This window comes from Monodelphis domestica, chromosome 1 (genome assembly GCF_027887165.1).
Source record: "Monodelphis domestica isolate mMonDom1 chromosome 1, mMonDom1.pri, whole genome shotgun sequence".
NCBI classification, from domain to species: Eukaryota; Metazoa; Chordata; class Mammalia; order Didelphimorphia; family Didelphidae; genus Monodelphis; species Monodelphis domestica.
In genome coordinates, this window is record NC_077227.1 from 270,191,532 (window position 1) to 270,209,935 (window position 18,404).

General features: G+C 34.0%; 1 protein-coding gene across 2 annotated transcripts in view; it reads left to right on the forward strand.

Annotated features, from left to right (window-relative positions):
- MNAT1 (MNAT1 component of CDK activating kinase) overlaps positions 1 to 18,404 on the forward strand; it is a 284,646-nt gene that overhangs the window by 230,325 nt on the left and 35,917 nt on the right. The window contains exon 8 of one of the 2 annotated variants that reach the window (XM_056810856.1): positions 6,934 to 7,219. The exons of the other annotated variant lie outside the window; for it this stretch is intronic. Coding sequence (XP_056666834.1) covers positions 6,934 to 7,057 — 124 coding nt within the window. The 3' untranslated portion in view covers positions 7,058 to 7,219. Of the gene's footprint in view, positions 1 to 6,933; positions 7,220 to 18,404 lie in introns of those variants that run through there. 2 annotated transcript variants of the gene reach the window in all.

An 18,404-nucleotide genomic window follows, 5' to 3' on the forward strand; every position in this document is an offset into this window, starting at 1 on the left:
TATTTCTTAAATCTTTATGCCTATTAAAACATAACTTGTTTCCTTCAAAATTAGTGTAATTTTAAAAAATCGAAATTGTTGCTAATGATGAGTTTTTTGCCTTGCTACTTTAAACTGTTCAACATACTACATAATGGATTTGGTGAAGAAAATTTTTGATTGAAAATAGTTGTTAAGTTGCCAGGGTAAAAGAATTCTTTCCCTTGGTTACCCCAAGTGCCAGAAACTTTTATGGAGGAAAAAAATAGTACCTACAGGATGAAATAATTATTTCTTCCCGTAAGTGTATAACCAACTGTTTTAATGTTTAAATTGAGTAGTTTAGGAGTTAAATCTCTTATAAAAAGTAGAATACCTAGTACTTTAATATTTGGCATTTCCAGAACTTGCAGGTTTCTTACTGTTACTGATTCTCTAGGGGTTCACACTTTCTTTTTGTAGGGATATTATTTTTCAACAGATTTTACTTTTGGTTAACTCAGCAAGTATGCTTATTTTTGTTCATCATTATTCTGGCTTTGCTTTAGAACTTCTTAACTCTTTGGGTTTGGGTGTCTTGAATGTTAAGCTTTTCTTGCTCTGTTTCCTCCTCAAATACTTGATTTTGCAGTTGGTGAATCTGGACATTCAGGCCAACAGCCTTAGCACAGTCCACTTTTTTGGATTTGCCATACTTAACTATTTTGTGTCTTAGAGTTCAAGTAGAAAAAAAAACAAAACATCCTTTTGCATAGGTGTAAAGCCACAGAGTTAAGATATTTCAAAATACCAGATTTTTTCCCCCCATAGTGCTTCATCTCTTTAATTTGTGGAGGGATGACTCTTTGGTTTTGGCAGGGGAGTGAGGTGTTTAATAAAGAACTTCTTAGACATAATATCAAGGTGATGATTGTATGACTTGGAGCAAGCTTCAATAGCTTTTGTATATTGAAATGTTCAGACTTAACTAGATGTTTCTTTTTCATAAACACAAGTACTTTGTATGTGGGCTTATCTCATTCTGCATTTGCTGTCTTTATTCAAAAGATGAGTTCAACATTTATTTAAGTAGCAATTATTATTTTAATGTTTTTTGATTGTTTTACTAGACTTAAAATAGAATTTAGCTTTTAGCTTTTTAATTTTTTTAACTTCTGAGTCACAGCTAATGAAAAAATTATTTTAAATTATATGCAATCCTAATAAGATATTTTCAAATGGACATATTTATTCTGTTTGTACAAGGGAGATTTTCCGTCTCAGACATTCCAAGTTTTTTTTTTCTTTGATAAATAAAAAAAGACTTTGCCACCCAATATTAAGAATATATTTAATTTGATTTTGGGAAAACTTATTTTCTTCAAACTCACATTGTTTTTAAAAGTCAGGTTATCTTCTCTATAGTAAATAAACTCTTAGGTTGGAATGGTGCATTGATTTTTAACTTGTGCATATTTCTGAGAATGTGTTTTAGCTTATTGACAACAATAACAACAACACTATGCTTTTAAAGAGTATTTTGTGGTAGTAATCACAATATCCTTGTAATTATACCATAAATATTCATCATACATTGGCTTGAATTCCATCCTTGTAACTTACTTTGGCTTTTCATTCCCACCTTCAAAACAAAACAAAAAGCAGAAAAAGAAGATACAATTTTTTAACAATTATAATTTTTTAAATCTTTTCAGGTAAGTTATTATGCAGTGAGTTTACATTACTATCTCAGTTGATATGTTTAGGTCTTCCAGTTATAAATTGGTAGTATTAATTTTTGAAAAATCAGATTCATTGAATTTTTTCCTCTTTGAAAAATAGATTCTTGAGAATCTTGAACCATTTTAGAGAACTTATATTCATCACCATTTACTTAAGAATACAATTATTGTTAGTAATTTTGGAGGAAGTGGTGCATTAATGGATTACTTTATACTTGTTGCTAAGCTAGCTTTTCTTCTGGAATCAAGGAAGATGTGTTTTTTTTCAACTGTCGAGATATTTACTTGAAATAGGATATAATTAGTTTTAAAATTTTTAAATATTTTATTTTTGAGTAATTTTATTTTTGACTAATTCATAAGTATAATTTTATAGTCGATTATGTAACCATTTCTGGTTTTCTCCATTATTACCCTAAATATTCCAAAAGACAAATTGGTTCAGTAATACAGAAAAATAGAAGTCATTCGACAAACATTTATTATTTACTACATACAAGTAAATATATGTAAATGTAGATAATTTGTTATATAAGTAATAGTGGAATACTAAAATAATCTCACCTGAAGTTTAATTCATTGTTTTATGATCATGGTGAATCTTCATTGAACTCTTGTAAATTAAAAAAAAATTATTCATTCAGTAATAATATGTGAAATCACAAGGAAGTTACATACTAGATAATTGACATTTCTGTTTATAATTTTGGTCTCTGGCTAAATATGAGTTATTATTTTTCCTAATAATCAAAAAGATAATTTTAAATCTTAATTCGTATATTTTTCTAATTTTATACATAATGGAAGAGCGGTATGGTTTTCCCCCTTGGTCTCTGCTTTTATTTTTACAAGTATTTTTTCCTTGAACAATGAAAAATTAAAAACTATATACTCGTAACATTATACATAGTGAAGCAAAACTTCATACATAGGCTATGTCTAAATGTGTATGCATCATTCTGCATTTTAAGATGTCACTTTGGGGGCAATTGGGTAGTTCAATGGATTGAAAGCCAGGTCTAGAGATGGGAGGTCCTAGGTTCAAATATGACCTCAGACACTTTCCAGCTGTGTGACCCTGGGCAAATCACTTAACCCCTATTGCCTAGCCCTTACTACTCTTCTGCCTTGGAACCAATATACAGTATTGATTCCAAGTCAGAAGGTAAGGATTAAAAAAAAAATGCCACTTTTCTGATAAGGAGTATTTTGTTTCAGTTTCCATCCTCTGACATCATGGTATATCATTGCTTTGATCATAATTGCAAACCCTTTAATGACCATTTTTCCTTATAAGATTGTTGATATTGCATAAATCATTCTCCTCTCAGTTTACTTTGCATCAGTTCAGAGAAGGTCTTCCAGGTTTTCTCTGAAATTATCCATTTTTCCTTTTCTAATAAAATTATAAATTTTTATTAAATTCATATATTATGATTCATTTATTCATTCCTCAGAAAAATAACCTTTTAGTTTCTAGTTATAGGATATTAAGAAAAGAGCTTCTATTAATATTTTTGTATATACGTACAAATATTTATGTGCATATTATATAGAGGCACAAATATTCATGTATATACTTTTGTTGATATCTTTTGGGTATAGGCCTTCAGTCTCTGGCACATAGTAGGCTCTTTAACAAATGTTTATTGACTGAGTAGGAGTTAATAGGGTATGTAATAGATCCTGAGCCAGTGAATAGAGCATGTGGAAGTCAGTATTATGAGATTTGATTAGAAGGATAGGATGGCATCAGATTGTGAAAGAATTTATAATTTTCTGGAAAATGTGAATTTTACTTCTTAGAAAGTAGAGTGTCCTGGTGAGATTTGTGCACATGAAAGATTGTGTATGTGAAGGATTCGGTACTTCTTATCAGTAAAATAACTGGACTTGCAGAGATGGGAAAACATGAGCATATTATGTTAGTACACTGTAACATTGAATTGGTCTAAACATTCTGGAAAACATTGGGGACTGAGGGTAAAGCCAAGATCATGTAGTAGCAGTACAGTTGAGTGCTTTCCTTCCTCCCCTCCTCCCAAAATTTCCAAACAGAGCTAGAAAATGCATATAATCCTTGTGGGAAATCTTAAAAAGAAAAAGATCAGTGTCAGGAAAAAGAGAGGTCTGCTGGATATAGGGCATAACTAGGGTTGAAAAACTCATTGAGTACTGTGAAGATTAGATTTAGCTATTTCCTGTTTGTAACAATGAAGATACTTAGTTTAACAAAATCAGGAATGTCTTGGGAACTCTAAATTATTCCACCCTACTTAGATGTATTTTAGGGGAAGATAAAGTTGTAATCTCCTGATTGAACAATGAAGATACTTTGTTCTCACCTTATAGTGAAGGGAGAACTTTAAGCTAAGTCCATTTTTAGGTCTTAATACAAAAAGATGTTAAGTAACTATGGAGGTTAAATCAATCACCAAAGGTCAAGTAATTAACAAAAGGTGAACTTAACAAAGAAGTGCTAATTAACTCAAAAGATATAATCAAAGAAGATAAGAACTAAAAATATGGGCAGTCCTGGAGAAAGCCTTTGATGTGATTGGTAGATGTGAAAATTTAGAGGAGGAGACACAAGGGTGAAAGGTCTATATATTTGGGATTTTTCTTCTCTCAGGACACTCTTTTCCTGATTGGCAGTGGAGAGTTAGCTGAGAGCAGAGTGCTGGCCTTTTGACATCTTAACGTGGCTACAAGCTATTGTCTGGTTTGGTGGTGAATTTCTGGCTGTAAAACTCCCTCTGGCACAGGCCATGCAGTAGAATCCTATATCCTCTTCCCTCCTCTTTAAATTTCCTCCCTCTATATTAATTAAATTACCATAAATTTCCAGAGTGACTTGGGTATTTTATTTGGGATTTTCCCTAGCGACCAATTAACTCTTGATCTTTAAGTCACAACCCTAAAATTATCTTTACAGTGCTATAGTGCAACGGAGAGGCTATGTACCAGACAGAAGAAGATTCCAGTCCCTCGTTGGGGCACCAGTTGCCAACTAGTAGCTTTGTTTCCTCCTACCCAGTTTGGGGTCACATCAAGGGCAGATGGAAAATGGGACCTGTACTTGAGGGTCGATATTCATGAGTAATGAGTAGTCACGGGTCCTGAGCTTTGAACCAGGTAAGGAAATTCAGAAATAAGCAGTAGCAAAGGAACTTAGATCCCAGGATTAGAGCCGGGTTTTGTATCTAGTTTTTATCCCAGGCTGAAACCTGCAGAGGGACAAACTATGTAGGAGTCCTAGACCCAAGGAAAGCCTAGGGTTTTGTAACTTTGAAGAAGCAGAGCATTCCAGGTAGCTGATAGTGGTCCAGTCCATTAATAATCTACTAGTGCTTGGACTCAAATCATGGCCAGAAATTTGAAAAGCTTAGACCGAGGTGGGGGAGGGAGAAAGGAGGATGGGAACAGGGAATAGCAATCAGACTTTGCCCTGAATCATACCCTTTTGGGAACACTAAAAGCTTGTAAGACCCCAATCTGAGCATTTGCTCAGATCTTGAAAAAATAAATGCTTATTACTCTAAGAAAGCAGAAACAGCACCAGATCAGACCTTCCTTCCAGAAATACTCAGTGTCCAACCCCAACATAATGTCTAAAGTCAGAAAGTAGGCTGGAGCAAATAGAAAAAAGGAATCCTACCATAAAAAAAAACTTATTATGGTGGGAGGGATGCTAAGGATACAAATAGATCAAGAGAATGACTTCAAAATATTTGTGAACAAAGTCTCAAAAAAAACTCCTACAACTTAGGCATAAATTGAATTAGAATTCCTAGAAGAGATAATGGAAGAATTTATAAAAAGTTTTAAAATGCATTTATAAATGAAAGAAGTGCTAAAGGAAAAGATGGAAATGAAATGATAGTTATGGAGTAAAGAATTGGAAAGAGAATTAACTGTTTGGTATGTAAAGTACAAAAGTTTATTAGCCATGCAACAAAGTCACTGAATATTAAGATGGACTAAATGGAAGCTAATGATTCCATGAGACAAGAAGAAATTATTGGAACAAAATCAAAAGAATGAAAAATTTTGAAGAAAAGATAATGTGGCAAAAACAACTCAACTGTTAAACAGATTGAGGAGAAAAAAAATTTTAAGAACCACTGGATTATTTTAATACTAAAACCTCTTCCACCAAAGAGCTTAAGAAATCTTTTTAAAAAATATAAAACTGGCATGAACTCTTAGAAACTGAAGGCAAAATGGAAATTGTTCTACTGATCCACCTTCTGAAAAAAAAAATTCAAAATGAACTGTCACTCCCCTTTCTCTGGAACATTATATAAAATCCAGATCTTTGGGGGTCAAAGAAAAAATACTGCAAGCAACCAGGTAGACATAAAAAATTAATATACCAGGAGCCATAGTTAGGATCATAAATGACTCTGGTTAGCAGGAGAGACGGCTGAGGAAGATTAGGGAAAATTTTCTCATATAATCAGGATGCACAAGTTTGTATATAGACAGGGAAGGGAATGACTTAGACTTGAATGCCACTTCTGAACTGGTCAAAGGAGGGAAGCATTAATGTACTCCTACAGTTGGATAGAGAAATATATTTAACTCAGCAAGAAAATAGGAGGGAAAGAGTTTTGAAAGGTAGATTAAGACAAATAGAATATACTGAAGACTATATAAAGGTAATGGAATCCTTTTGTGTTATAAGAAATGATGAAGGGGCTGGTTTCAAAGAAACCTGTGGAAAAACTTTTATGAACTGATGCAGAATAAAGTGAATAGAAGCTGAACAATTTATATGACAGAAAATGTACTTAGTGACAAACAGTAGTCCATTAGAGAATTACTGATCAAACTTGCTTATCTGCCTCCTCAGAGAGGTGAAGGTCTTAGAATGAAAAATGAGATAAACATATATTTTTGGGACCTGGCTAATGCAGAAATTTGTTTTGTTTGATTATACATATTTGTAACAGTAATTATATTGTTCTTCCATTCTTAATTAGGAATGGGATGTAGATTAATGTAGGAGAGAGAGAAAGCAGAAGAATGGGGGGAGGGGAGGGAGGGAAAGAATATGATTCTTGTAACCAAGGAATAATGTTCTGAATTGACTAATTAACAAAAAAATAAATAAATAAAATACATTTGCTATAATGTCAATGCATACCCCAAAAGCTTTAGACTATAAAAATGATGCCATTGATTGTTTAAAAAATTATGGACTTTGCTTAATGATTTTGTCTGATTCCAGGAGAAGGGAATACAAAAAGAACCATTGCACAGTGCCAAGGAAGCACCAAGCTAATCTGCATAGTGCCAATCAAGCACAAGGTCAAAGAGACCAAACAATCACAATGGGATTGATGAAATTTTGAACCAAGACAAGAGGACTTGAACTTGTTTGGGGTTCAAGGATGCGGCTTTTTAACAGGCAGGTCTTCCTTGTCCCACATTCTACCAAGTATCTCAAATTTGGCTCCTACCTGGCTCCTATCTAGTCCCTTTTCTGTCTTTCATGGTGTGGCAAACTTTCTATAGTCCTGGCTACTGATTGGGTAAATGCATAATTGCTTAAATAATTTTATTTTAGGCCCTGGTTCAAGGACCTGTTATAGATTTAGTTTTCCTTTACTTAGAATTTTTACACATAAGACTTTGATAGTCTATATGTCATCCAGAAATTACCTTTTTATATTTGGATTTTTGGGGGATGTTTTTTATTTTTCTTGCCAATTGATTCATATACCTCATAACTCCGCCATGCATTCCTATGTGATCCCTGGGTTTTTCAACACCCTCTTTGGGGAGGGGTATATTATTATTATTATTCTAAATTGCAAAGTTTAAATTCTTTTTGAGAGTAATTTTAGGATAAGAAACATACCACCTCTCCAAATCCATTAAGTGAACTGTTTGGAGAAGGCACCATTAAGATGCCTCCACAGACCACAAGCTGCTCCAGAAGATCCAGAATGAACTTTGGGATGTGGTGATTTGAATTGTGTGGGGTTGAATGCATTTATTTTGTATGTATACTCTAAAGCCGAAGGGGACTGCCCCCAACTGGCTTTTTGTCAATGCGCCTAGAAATTATTGGTTTTGTTCTCTTTTCCTCTAATCCTCAAATTATTGTAATTTTAAAGTTGGTTATGGTTACAAGATCCATTGGAGAGACTAGTCTTCCACGGATCTCAGGGAAGAATGTTTAATTGAAAATTTGTTAACCTAAAAAAAAGAACTACATTTTCCTTGAGCCCACTGACTTCCTATCATAATGTACTTTCTGTAGATAAGGGATATTAGGTGGGGACGTGGAAGGTCCCACCTCTTTACTTCCTGTCCAGAGCTTGGTGGTGGTAAGGATGGGTGTTTGAACTGGCTGATCAGCCATGGGCACATGGTCTTTATTTTGTATCTTCTTTATTCTTTAATTTCTAATGATCTTTAATAAATCTCTTAAAATATATTTTTATTATTAAAGATATAAATTTAATGTTTACAATGAGGATGGTTGCTGTGTTTCATCTGTCAACTCAGTAGCTTGAATTAATGCCATTGGGATTTTTAAAGACTGGTTTCTTGGCATAACTACTTGGGAGTCCTTAAAATCAGAATTGTTTCTCTGCTTTTGTTGGCATAACTATTTGCAAAGCCTTAATTAGTGTGTGTTTTCTTTTGCAAAGATACCCTGATCATGTCTTCCCTCCAACTTAACAGTCTTTCTTCTAGGAATCTCTTACTTTGTTACCACAGTTGGTTAGTCAGCAAGCATTTATCTAGTGGCTACCATACATATGCTAAGTACTGTGCTGGATAGAAACACAGTAGTCTTTGCTGTCAGGGAGCAGCTTACAGTCTATTGTGAGAAACAGAATCTACATATATAGGTAATTACAGAACACACACACAAAATATACAAAGTTGTTTGGGGGGAGAATATTCTAATAGTTTGGGGAATGTTTCATGTAGAAGATGGTACATAAGGTGAAGCTTGATGTTTCTACCTGGAATGCTAAGTGATGGAGTTGAAGAGTAGAGTGCTTTCTAGGAATGGAGTCAGTATCAGAGCAAAGGCATGGACATGGGAGATGAAATTCCATGCGTTGAGAACAGCAAAGTAGTGTAAAAATGGAGATTTGAACCCCAGACTTCAATCCCCAGAAATCCTTGGGAGTTCCCAGGATTCCCTAGAATCTCACCTGAATCCCCACCTGGGCCAAACCAAAATGGGTATTTAAACTGACTGTATTGCCTACTCGCACTCTGCTTCCGCTTCTAAGCATACGGGGCTCTCAAGATGTAGTAAGTGAATTGTGAATGGGCTAGTGCTCTAGGCACATGCCTTCTTAGTTTTGTATTTCTTTATCCTTGATTTCTAATAATCTTTAATAAACCTCTAAAAATATAATACTTTTAGTAGAGAAACTAATTTAATTTTTATAGTAGCCAGTTTGATTTTTACTAAAAGAAAAGGAAGACACTGTAATAAGACTTGAAGAATAGACTGGGACCAAGTTGTGAAGGACTTTAAATATTTAATTGAGGACTTAACATCTGACCATAGAGGCAATTTGGAGTTGTCTGAGTTCATTGAGTTGGGTAATGACCTGAATTTAAGGAAAAATCACTCTGGCAGTTTAGAGAATGGAGAGGGAGGGGATATACTTGAGTTGGGAATCTGATTTAGATGTCATTTTCAGTATTCCAGGAGAAAGATGATGGCAGTCTGAACTATGAGTAGTGGGAAGGTATAGATGCTAGAGATATTGTGGAAGTAAAAAAATACAATTTGTTAATTTATTTTGTATGTGAAGTAAAGAAGATTGAGGAATCAGGATAATGAGGAATTTTGCTTAGATGTGAACATGAGATTGGAATGATGATGGTGTCCTTGATAGAAGTAGGGACATTCACAAGAGGGAAAGGTTTGAGAGGAAAGTCAATAAGCTCTGTTTTGGCCATACTGCCTCTTTTACTGATAGTTATTTGGGGAAATGTAGGAAATATGATGTAAATATGTGAGTCATTGGTTGAGGAAATTGGATGGATAGCACAGTATTCCAAAAATACAATGGGAAAATATTTGCATTAGGTGGAGTTACACTATTTCCATGGAAACATCTCACCAATGTGAGTACAGACCTAAACTCACCTCTCCCTTCTCAGCCTTTATGATTATTATTCACGTCCTTTTACATTTTCTCTATGAGAGCTCTCTCTATAAAGTGCTGGACAACTGAGCCTTTTGATATTCCATGGAGAGTAGTACAGTGTTTATCTTGCTCCTAAAGTTAAATCCATTCCAGTGTAAGACTTCTTTCTAGAATATTCTATACAAATGGTTTTCCAGCTCTCATTTTCTCTTTAAATCAAGCTAAAAGCTACCTCTCTGCAACTTTTACCCAGTGTATCTAGTTCTTTCCCATGGGCCAAGCTGTGTAAAAGTCTAATTTCTTTTCTACATGACCATCCTTAAAATGGTGAAGATAATTCACATGCCACCCACTCTTACTTCCCAAGACTTCTTTAGCCTAAATGTTTCATTACTTCACCTGATTCTTGTATAGAATAATCTCCACCTCATCATCATCCTGATATATCCCAACATATCATTGGCATTTCTAAAATGTGATATCCAAAGGAAATTATTACTATCACAGCCATAATTCTGGATATTGCTTTTTTCTAGTTCTCCCTAAAATTCTACTTACTACCCCCTGAGATTATCTCCAATTAATTTTTCCTGTGTATATGTATGTGTGTGTTTATCTTTTTTTTTTTTTAACATAGTAAAAATGTATTTGTTTCCCTTATTGAATTGTAAGTTCCTTGATGGCAGATACTTTGCTTTTGGTTTTTTGCCTTTCTATTTCCAGTTCTTAAAAAGTGCCTGGCCAGATGCTTATTGACTTGCATATTCCCTTGAATAGAAAGAAATGTCTTCATGGGCCTTCTCTTCTCTGAGGTTCCCTTTCTTCTATCTTACATATATCTTTTATGTACCTGGTTGATTTCATCTTTTCTTCCTTATTAGAATGTGATCTCCTGGAGGACAGGGATCATGTTTTTGCCTTTCTTTGAAACCTGTAACACTTAGCACACATAGTTTCTGACACATAATAATGCTTAATATATGCTTGTTGACTGATAATCCTTTAACAAATTATTTGTAAAAAGTAATAATTGACAACTTAGTGACCCACATGAACTAATCACTTATATTGAGGATTTGCTCTCCACTCATAAGAAATAAATTTACAATGTATACATTTATTCTTCATTCCTAACAAATAAAATTATTCACTGTAAATAAGTACAATACACAAACATGGTACTGATTCCAAAACCAGGCAGGTCAAAAACAGAGAAAGAAAACTATAGACCAATCTCCCTAATGAATATAGATGCAAAAATCTTAAATAGGATACTAGCAAAAAGACTCCAGCAAGTGATCAGAAGGATCATTCACCATGATCAAGTAGGATTTATACCAGGGATGCAGGGCTGGTTCAACATTAGGAAAACCATCCACATAATTGACCACATCAATAAGCAAACCAGCAAGAACCACATGATTATCTCAATAGACGCAGAAAAAGCATTTGATAAAATACAACACCCATTCCTATTAAAAACACTAGAAAGCATAGGAATAGAAGGGTCATTCCTAAAAATAATAAACAGTATATATCTAAAACCATCAGCTAATATCATCTGCAATGGGGATAAACTAGATGCATTCCCAATAAGATCAGGAGTGAAACAAGGATGCCCATTATCACCTCTACTATTTGACATTGTACTAGAAACACTAGCAGTAGCAATTATAGAAGAAAAAGAAATTGAAGGCATCAAAATAGGCAAGGAGGAGACCAAGTTATCACTCTTTGCAGATGACATGATGGTCTACTTAAAGAATCCTAGAGATTCAACCAAAAAGCTAATTGAAATAATCAACAACTTTAGCAAAGTTGCAGGATACAAAATAAACCCACATAAATCATCAGCATTTCTATATATCTCCAACACAGCTCAGCAGCAAGAACTAGAAAGAGAAATCCCATTCAAAATCACCTTAGACAAAATAAAAAACATAGGAACTATATGAACACAACTACAAAACACTCTCCACACAACTAAAGCTACACTTGAGCAATTGGAAAAACATTAACTGCTCATGGATAGGACGAGCCAATATAATAAAAATGACCATCCTACCCAAACTTATTTATCTATTTAGTGCCATACCCATTGAACTCCCAAAATACTTCTTCACTGATTTAGAAAAAACCATAACAAAGTTCATTTGGAAGAACAAAAGATCAAGGATATCCAGGGAAATAATGAAAAAAAAAACACATATGATGGGGGCCTTGCAGTCCCTGACCTTAAACTATATTACAAAGTAGCAGTCATCAAAACAATTTGGTACTGGCTAAGAAACAGAAAGGAAGATCAGTGGAATAGACTGGGGGAAAGAGACCTCAGCAAGACAGTATACGATAAACCCAAAGATCCCAGCTTTTGGGACAAAAATATACTATTCGATAAAAACTGCTGGGAAAATTGGAAGACAGTGTGGGAGAGACTAGGAATAGATCAACACCTCACACCCTACACCAAGATAAATTCAAAATGGGTGAGTGACTTAAACATAAAGAAGGAAACCATAAGTAAATTAGGTGAACATAGAATAGTATACATGTCAGACCTTTGGAAGGGGAAAGGTTTTAAAACCAAGCAAGACATAGAAAGAATCACAAAATGTAAAATAAATAATTTTGACATCAAACTAAAAAGCTTTTGTACAAACAAAACCAATGTAACTAAAATCAGAAGGAAAACAACAAATTGGGAAAAAATCTTCATGGAAACCTCTGACAAAGGTTTAATTACTCATATTTATAAAGAGCTAAATCAATTGTACAAAAAATCAAGCCATTCTCCAATTGATAAATGGGCAAGGGACATGGATAGGCAGTTCTCAGATAAAGAAATCAAAACTATTAATAAGCACATGAAGAAGTGTTCTAAATCTCTCATAATCAGAGAGATGCAAATCAAAACAACTCTGAGGTATCACCTCACACCTAGCAGATTGGCTAACATAACAGCAAAGGAAAGTAATGAATGCTGGAGGGGATGTGGCAAAGTAGGGACATTAATTCATTGCTGGTGGAGTTGTGAACTGATCCAACCATTCTGGAGGGCAATTTGGAACTATGCCAAAAGGGCGACAAAAGAATATCTACCCTTTGATCCAGCCATAGCACTGCTGGGTCTGTACCCCAAAGAGATAATGGACAAAAAAACTTGTACAAAAATATTCATAGCTGCGCTCTTTGTGGTGGCCAAAAACTGGAAAACGAGGGGATGCCAATCAATTGGGGAATGGCTGAGCAAATTGTGGTATATGTTGGTGATGGAATACTATTGTGCTAAAAGGAATAATAAAGTGGAGGAGTTCCATGGAGACTGGAACAACCTCCAGGAAGTGATGCAGAGCGAGAGGAGCAGAACTAGGAGAACATTGTACACAGAGACTAATACACTGTGGTACAATCGCATGTAATAGACTTCTCCATTAGTGGCCGTGTAATGGCCAGGAACAATTTGCAGGGATCTAGGAGAAAAAAACACTATTCATAAGCAAAGGATAAACTATGGGAGTGGAAACACCGAGGAAAAGCAACTGCCAGAATACAGCGGTTGAGGGGACATGACAGAGGAGAGAGTCTAAATGAACACTCTAATGCAAATATTATCAACAAAGCAATGGGTTCAAATCAAGAAAACATGTAATGTCCAGTGGATTTACGCGTCGGCTATGGGTGGTTGGGGGGGAGGAAAAGAAAATGATCTATGTCTTTAACGAATAATGCTTGGAAATGAACAAATAAAATATATTAAAAAAAAAGAAAAACAATTAAAAAAAGTCTTATATTGCTTTCTGGTATGGTTCTAAAAATATTATTACTTGCAAGTTTATGTGAAACCAACAACATTATTTAAATGTTTTTTTATTATTATTTATTTTTATTATTTATTATATATATAAATAAATATATTTATTTATTATTATTATTGCTAAAAATTTTAATAAGATAAAACCTGTACTGATCATCTACTGGTTATGTTTGTGTATTTAAATTGATTTATAAAAAAGCTCCTGGATATATAGCATTTAATCAAATGACTAATTAAATAAATGTCACATTAAAGTAGGAGACAACACAGCCACAAAAAGGAAGAAGTAGAAAAATTCTCATAAATATTGTTCTAAGTTTAAAGTTTTCAGTTTTTCTTTTAAATTATTTAATGTATAAGTTTGTTTTTTTAAATTTCTCATTTATATGAAGATATTTAACTGTATAAAATTTGGAAAATCTTTTCAATTTGTTTTTTTTTTTATGGCATTATTTACTAATTCTTTTAAGTGAGTTTTTTGTGAATATAATTTCTTTTGTTTTTTTGTGACACTAAAGAACTTTGAGAATATTGGCTTAGGAGAAATCTGAAATGCTAAACAAATATTAGAAATACTGTTTTTATGTCATGCTTATTTTCAAAGACTTTATATATATATATATATAATATTCACAGCTAAAATCATAAATAAAATTTAGAACCACTTTAATTTACTACTCCCCCCTTAAATTTGTTCATAAAGTTTATTAAAATATTATCTTTCATTTTCATTTGTTTAAGGCTAGTTAGAAAACAAAAGTGAACATTTATGGGAAATTTGAGCCTAAGTAATATTTTCAGTTGGGAATAGGATGAGAGATAAGTGGGGTGGAAGATTGAACTTTTATTTTAACAATTTAATACAAACTCTTTTTAATTCACCAAGCACTTATTAAGTACTTAATATATATTGAACATTGTGCTAGACAATGGGAATACAAAGACAGAAAGAAAACTGTCTCTATTCACAAGGATGTTAGATTCAATTGACAAAGGGACATGTTCACAGACGAATATTATACATACATACATATCATATACACACACACACAAACTCACAAAATAATTTTGTGGGGAGAGGAGGTAATTAGCAAGTGAGGGAATCAGGAAAGCTCTTTTCTAGCAAGGGCCTCTTGGGCTGATCTTTAAAGGGAGATAAGATTTCGAAGAGGCAGAGATGAGAACAGTTCCAAATTTGGGAATAGCTTGTGCAAAAGTAAGTAGAGATAGAGGTAAGTTTGTTTGGTGATTAAGAAGGAGAGAGACAGAGACAGAGACAGAGACTCCTCCCTGGAAATTGACCAAAGCCAAAGGGTATATATTACAAGGATTCCTATAGACTTGCAGTCCAATTGAGAATGACACTGAGACTGTGAGGAGTCTGGGTTATTGGGGTGATTATAGTGTCTTGTAGAGAATAGGAAATTTAATAAGACAAGAGGATTTGGGAGCGGGAAATAATGGGTTCTGTTTTAGATATGCTGAGTATGATATATCTAACTCAAAATGTATATATCAATTGATATGAGGCTAGAGGTCAGGAGAGGTTACATTTGGATAAACAAGGCTCAGAATCATGTATATATAGATGATAAGATGAAACTGAGGGTGCTGATGAGATCACCAAGCCAGATATAAAGAGGGAGAAGAGAACAAAGTCCCAGGACAGACACTGACATTGCTAAAGAATCTGCTTGGTTGAATAGAACACCCATTCCTATTGAAAACACTAGAAAGTATAGGAATAGAAGGGCTTTTCCTAAAAATAATAAACAGGATATATCTAAAACCATCAGCAAACATCATCTACAATGGGGATAAACTAGAAGCCTTCCCAATAAGATCAGGAATAAAACAAGGATGCCCATTATTACCTCTATTATTTAACATGGTACTAGAAACACTAGCGGTAGCAATTAGAGAAGAAAAAGAAATTGAAGGTATTAAAATTGGCAGTGAGGAGACCAAGCTATCACTCTTTGTGGATGATATAATGGTTTACTTAAGGAATCCTAGAGAATGAACCAAAAAGTTACTCGAAACAATCAACAACTTTAGCAAAGTTGCAGGATACAAAATAAACCCACATAAGTCATCAGCATTTCTATTTATCTCTAACCCATTTCAACAGCAAGAATTAGAAAGAGAAATTCCATTTAAAATCACTCTAGACAATATAAAATACTTAGGAATCTATCTGTCGAGACAAACACCGGAACTATATGAACACAACTACAAAACACTCTCCACACAGTTAAAACTAGATCTAAACAATTGGAAAAACATCGATTGCTCATGGGTGGGACGAGCTAACATAATAAAAATGACAGTCCTACCCAAATTAATTTACTTATTTAGTGCCATACCCATTGAACTACCAAAAAACTTTCTTTGTCTTTTCTTTCTAGTAATATTTTGAATGCTTTTTAAAAAATGGAAACATCCATCTTTGTTCATTTATAGTTAGGTTCAGATATGTAGGCTGGGTTACTTTGGGTTGCATCTTAAACCACTTTGCTCTTTAAAACACATTGTATTTCCTTTTATGGTTTCTGATGGATGTAGAATGATCTTGTTTTGTTAAAGTTTCCTTTTATATTTGAAAGTATTTAACCTATTTTCTTGCATGATTTATTGTCAGTGGAATTGTTAAATTTAACCACTATGTGTTTTGGAGTTTACTGAATAGGTTCTTCCCCTTACCCCACAAGGCAATCTTTCAATTTTTTAATATTGGCACTTTGTTTTCTGTGTTTTCAAGTTTTGGGAAGTTTTCTTGTATTTTATTTCTTGCATTACAGTGTTCTGTTTTTTAAATTTGTGTTCATGTGGGAGATCTTAAGTTGTTGCTACACATCCTGTCTTCAGGATCATTATTGAGCCTATAAAGAGATCATAATTTCTTTTAAAGTGAATTGCTTTTTGTTTCCTGTCCAGATTGTCCTTCATTTCCATGTGTTATTTGTATTCCCAATCAGTTATCCAATCTTTTTTTAAAAATTAATTTGTTATTTTTTTTCAGTTACTTATGAAAATATTTCTTGACAATTTTTTTGAACCTTTTGTCTGTGAATCAATATTATGTATTGGTTCTGAGGCAGAAGAGAGGTAAAGGCTAGGGTCATGTAATTAGGAATTGCCTGGCACCAGATTTGACTCCAGGACTACCCATCTCTAGGCCTGGCTCCCAATCTACTGAGCTAGCTCCAACAATTATTATTATTATTTTTTAAACCCTTGCCTTCCATCTTGGAGCCAATCAATACTGTGTATTGGCTCCAAGGCAGAAGAGTGTAAGGGCTAGGCAATGGAGGTTAAATGACTTGCCCAGGGTCACAGCTGGGAAGTAGCTGGGAAGTGTCTGGGACCAGATTTGAACTAGGACCCAGGTCTCTAGGCCTGGCTCTCAATCCACTAAGATACCCAGCTGCCCCCCAACAATTGTTTTTTGACATTTTAAAATTCACATTTTCTCCCTCTCTCCATCCCTTTACTCTCAGGTGATGAATACCTGGTATACATACATATACACCACGCATATTTTACTTTATTTTTTTGTTTAATCTTTATTTTATTTTAGTAAAAATTTTTCACATATGTTTTCCAAAGTTATATGACTCACGTTGTCTTCCTCCCTTCTTCCTTCCCCCCTCCTGGAGTTGACAAGCAATTCAGTTTGGGTCATACATGTATTATCACATGAAATATATTTCCATATTATTCATTTTTATAAGTAAATAATCTTATGAAAGCAAAACCCAAAATCATATGCTTAAGTAAACAAGTGATTAATCATCATTTCATCTGTTTTCCTACTTCAACAATTTTTTCTTCTAGAGGTGGATGGCATTTTTTTTCATAAGTCCCTCAGAATTGTCCTGGATCGTTGCATTGTCGTTAATAGTAAAGTCTATTACATTTTATCATTCCACAGTATTGCAGTTACTATATATAATATTCTCCTGGCTCTGCTCCTTTCACTCTGCATTAATTCCTGGAGGTTGTTCCAGTTCACATGGAATTCCTCAAGTTCATTATTTTTTTTTGAGGACAGTAGTATTCGCCTATCACCAAAATATACCACAATTTGTTCAGCCATTCCCCAATTGGAGGGCATCCCCTCATTTTCCCATTTTTTGCCACCACAAAGAGCACAGCTATGAATATTCTTGTACATGTCTTTTTCCTTTTTCCTCTTTGGGGTACAAATCCAGCAATGGTATGGTTAGATCAAAGGGCAGGCAGTGTTTTAGTGCCCTTTGGGCATAGTTCCAAATTGCCATCCAGAATGGTTGGCATTCACAACTTCTTTCACAATTCACAATAATTTTTCACAACAATTCGCAACAATAATTCATAACTCCACCAGCAATGTATTAATGTATTGATTTTGCCACATCCCCTCCAAATTTATTACTTTCCTTTGCTGTCATGTTAGCCAATTTGCTAGGTGTGAGGTGATATCTCAGAGTTCTTTAGATTTACATTTCTCAAATTATAAGATTTAGAACACTTTTTCATGTGCTTATTAATAATTTTGATTTCTTTATCTGAAAATAGCCATTTGTACAATTGATTTAGCTCCTTATAAATTTGAGTAACTAGATCTTTGTCAGAGGTTTTTGTTATAAAGATGTTTTCCCCCAATTTGTTGCTTCCCTTCTAAGTTGGGACCTATGAGCTTATTATAGACTGTCTGGCTGCGGTCATTTACCCCCTGTCTATTCCACTGATCCTCCTTTCTGTCTCTTAGCC